At 29.9% G+C, this 4,086-nt stretch overlaps 1 protein-coding gene across 1 annotated transcript; it reads left to right on the plus strand.

Annotated features, from left to right (window-relative positions):
- Nucleotides 1-517: 517 nt before the first annotated feature.
- Nucleotides 518-4,073, plus strand: LOC123274393 (the record flags this gene model as incomplete). Its single annotated transcript, XM_044741991.1, has 5 exons — nucleotides 518-933; nucleotides 998-1,087; nucleotides 2,178-2,217; nucleotides 2,283-2,458; nucleotides 3,962-4,073. Coding segments are annotated over exons 1-5 (475 nt in total), but the record flags the coding sequence as incomplete, so codon positions are not given.
- Nucleotides 4,074-4,086: the final 13 nt, after the last annotated feature.

Here is a 4,086-nt window from a genome sequence, read left to right on the forward strand (position 1 = left end):
CGTGCACTTTCGGATTTTCCAAACTTCTAAATAATCTACAGAATATTGTCAAAGTGGTCCTAGTTCGTAAGAAAAGAAAATTTAATTTTCAAAGTATTAGGAAAATGGCGGCTCCAAAGTATTTTGACATTGTTGAAAAAAACTAACGCATAATGTTGTCAAAATACTTTTGAGCGCTACTGTATTATATCAACTTTGTTATATTTACAGGAAAATAAAAAAATTATTTTTATTTTTGAAATAAAGGAAATAGCTTATAAAACTCACAAGCTATCATAAAAGTATAATTTTAGATTTTTGTTATTATCGATTTTCCATTGGTTCAATTGACCCGTGGTTCAATTGATCCCCTCCTCAAATTTTCGTGATAAATTTATATGATAAAATATGACAGATCAAATTAAAACAGCTATTAATGACGCAATCAAGTTGTCCGTAAATAAATACTGATTTCATTCAGTTTAGAATTTTAATTCGAGTGATTAACTGCTTCTCAACTCATCAGTTAGTTGTTACTTAACTTTATATCGATATTTTAAAAAAGAATAGAACAATTTTGTTTTTCTCACATATTTTTATACTTTTTAAAGTAGAATAACATAATTAATTGATAAAAAGAATTTCCCAATGGTGATTAAAAATCCATTACTTTACTAAAATACGTTGAATTATCTTATCAATAATAGTTTTAGTAGGAACAAAGAAACGGTTTGATCAATTACGTCTTACACGATTTGACCAATTAGAAATCGACAACAGCTCAATCACGTGAACAAGGTGTCTTTAACCGAACGTCGATTTTGGTTAGTTATCAATCTTTGCCCGTGACAAGTTTTCAAGGTTGTCAGTTTTTTTGTTAGTTAAACCCCGGAAAAAATGAAAGGTGTTTTTGCGTTGTTGTTGGCGAATATTTTTATCGCTACAGCCATAGCCGTAAGTATTCTAAAATTTAATTAATATTTGCCGACGTATTAATTTATTTATTTTTTGGATCAAGGATAGTGACACTTACGTCTACGGTTCGAATACTCCAGTTTACTATCCAGAGAAAAATGAAGTTGGAATTAAGATCACCATGGTAAAAAATGTGAGTAATTCTTCACAATTGTTTATAAGACACCCATTTCAATTTAATTAGTTAGCATCACCACTATTTAATTAAAGTTCTTATACCTAAAATTATATATTATATTGTACCGTGATAATATAGTTACTTGAACTATTTTTAGTTAAATAAAGGCAAAATAGTCATCTTGATTAACTTTAACAGTATGTCTAGCTCTACATTTTAAGTTACTGTAACTCGATTATGCTTCGAGAGTGAATGATATACATTTTGTAGCTAATTTGTCATTGAACGACAAATTTTGGGAGAGGGGAAAAGAAAAGATAAAGAGAAGGGGGGACCACTTAGTGAGAATTTTTCGGCAACCGAAAAAATAATTCTGACAGCCCGAGCCGGGAATCGAACCCGGATGTTTTGGTTACGCACTAATGGCTCTTCCAGTTAAGCTATCCAGTTAAGCTTGTCTATTTTATAAAGAAATTAAATTAAATTATAATCAATTATTTAGATAAAATTATAATTTTCGCCGATTACATTAAGGAGAGGTGACGTCAGGAATGACTATCTGCGTTTGCCAAGAAGTATTCTGCTATCTATGAAAATTCTTTCCTAATTCATGGCATAAAAATTTTGAATTCATTACCGGCAGATATTACAGAAATTGACACGTCTGAAAATTTTAAACAAGCTTGTTTTAATTTCTTCTTTGCAATCGAATATAATTACCATTGATGCTTTATAATTTAACATGATAGTTATTAATTAATGTCGATTTTTAAAATTGTATTGGCAAACACTGTCATCAAATATATACTTGTGTAAACAATTAACTTCATGTATTGTTGTTGGTGCTGAAGGAGCTTAAGAACTCCAGGATCAAAATAAAATTTATTATCTATCTATCTATCTGTCCGAGACATTGTCCGTAACTATCTTTTCAGTCACCTGATAATTTTTTGTTTACCACGATAACAAGAAAAATATTTATTAAAAATATAGTTCATATATATCTATCAACACTTTAACTAATGCACAATTCAAGCAACTTCAAAAAAATTTGAAGTATTTTTGGATTTATATTAATAAATTTAAATTTAATCAAAAATTTCAGCAATTCGAAAACAAGAAAGCCCATAACTCAGGAAATGCAAGTACGTTACTTATTATTTATTTCTGATAATGATTGAATCCTATTTTTAATAAAAATATTTTTCAGATGCGCTATTCGTCAAGGTGCTGATTGTCACAGAGTATGATTCTTACCAACAAAACAACGAGGATGGATTGAAGCAACAAGCAAAAAACGTAATCGATGGAATGAATTCCGTTTTCTCAACGCTTGATGCCAATCGACCTTTTGGATTTCTACTAGGCGGTCTCGTTATATTGAAGGTATAATTTCATACTGATCATCAGGGCCTGGAAGTTGGGGCAAAACAATTAAAAATAAAAAAAGAGCGAAATTCACACGACAATGCCTAGCAATAAAACAATAGCGAGCAAATTCACACGCATAATTCATGTCATAGCCTAGAAATTAAATGTCAAAACAAAATAAGTTTGGCAGCAAAAACACGTGTGTTTATATTGAAGAACTCTGAAATTAGCTGTAAAATGAAATATAAATAAATTTATTACTTGGTGCGCTTGCAGACAAAAAGTAAGACAAAAAATAATACAAAAAATAAGACAAAAAGTAAGACAAAAAATAATACAAAAAATAAGACATGAAATAAGACAAAAAGTAAGACAACAAGTAAGACAAAGAATAAAACAGAAAATAAGACAAAAAATCTGGAAATCGGTTGACCGCGCAGGCCAACCCTAGAATTTCCCGCTAAGTTTGGATTTCAAGCGCCTTAGAATGAGTTTTTTGGTTAATATTTAAGCTTTTTAAGATTAAAGCACCGTTTTTCATATATTGAGCTCTTTGAGCTATAAATATTATAATATAAATTTATACTATAAATATTTTGTGTTATACATACATTTTTTGTGCTTGAAAAACTGCTTCGAATGCATTTTCGAAAATTAAAATAGAACAACGCATTCAAAAGTTTTAGTTGTTTGAAAATTCACAAAATTATTTTTCGGTATTTTTAAAAAATATCTGAGATTCCTCAGCCAATCAATATCAACCTATAGATTTTCTTTTTGTGCTTAAAAAACTGCATCGAATACTTTTTAAAAATGAAAACGTCGGAAACGACGCGATTCCAAAAGTTATAAGTTTAATAAATATATTTTGAGCTCAAAAAGGAAGGCTCAATATATGAAAAACGGTGCTTTAAGCTTAAAAAGCTCAAATATTAACCAAAAAACTCATTCTAAGGCGGCTTGAAATCCAAACTTAGCGGGAGAATTCTAGGGGTTGGCCTGCGCGGTCAACCGATTTCCAGATTTTTTGTCTTATTTTCTGTTTTATTCTTTGTCTTACTTAGTTGTCTTACTTTTTTGTCTTATTTCATGTCTTATTTTTGTATTATTTTTTGTCTTACTTTTTGTCTTATTTTTTGTATTATTTTTTGTCTTACTTTTTAAGTCTTATTTTTTGTATTATTTTTTGTCTTACTTTTTGTCTGCAAGCGCACCAAGTAATAAATTTATTTATATTTCATTTTACAGTTAATTTCAGAGTTCTTTCTCAACATAAACACACGTGTTTTTTGCTGCCAAACTTATTTTTGTTTTGATATTTAATTTCTAGGCTATGACATGAATTATGCGTGTGAATTTGCTCGCTATTGTTTTATTGCTTAGGCATTGTCGTGGTGAATTTCGCTCTTTTTTATTTTTAATTGTTTTGCCCCAACTTCCAGGCCCTGTTGATCATAAAAAAGTTCAGGATATTGCAATGAATGCAAAACTCCAAGAGCAACTGATTATTTTTTCTAGACTTCGGGCTTATACGAACCATCACTCACGTGCAAAAGTGTATATGACATAGAACCTTTAAAAGAACAATCGTCTGACTTTGATAAATATCGGGCCGAATCAATAGTCAAAGGTCGCCGAGAAGT

The sequence above is a fragment of the Cotesia glomerata genome, unplaced genomic scaffold (assembly GCF_020080835.1).
Source record: "Cotesia glomerata isolate CgM1 unplaced genomic scaffold, MPM_Cglom_v2.3 scaffold_322, whole genome shotgun sequence".
Lineage (NCBI taxonomy): Eukaryota > Metazoa > Arthropoda > Insecta > Hymenoptera > Braconidae > Cotesia > Cotesia glomerata.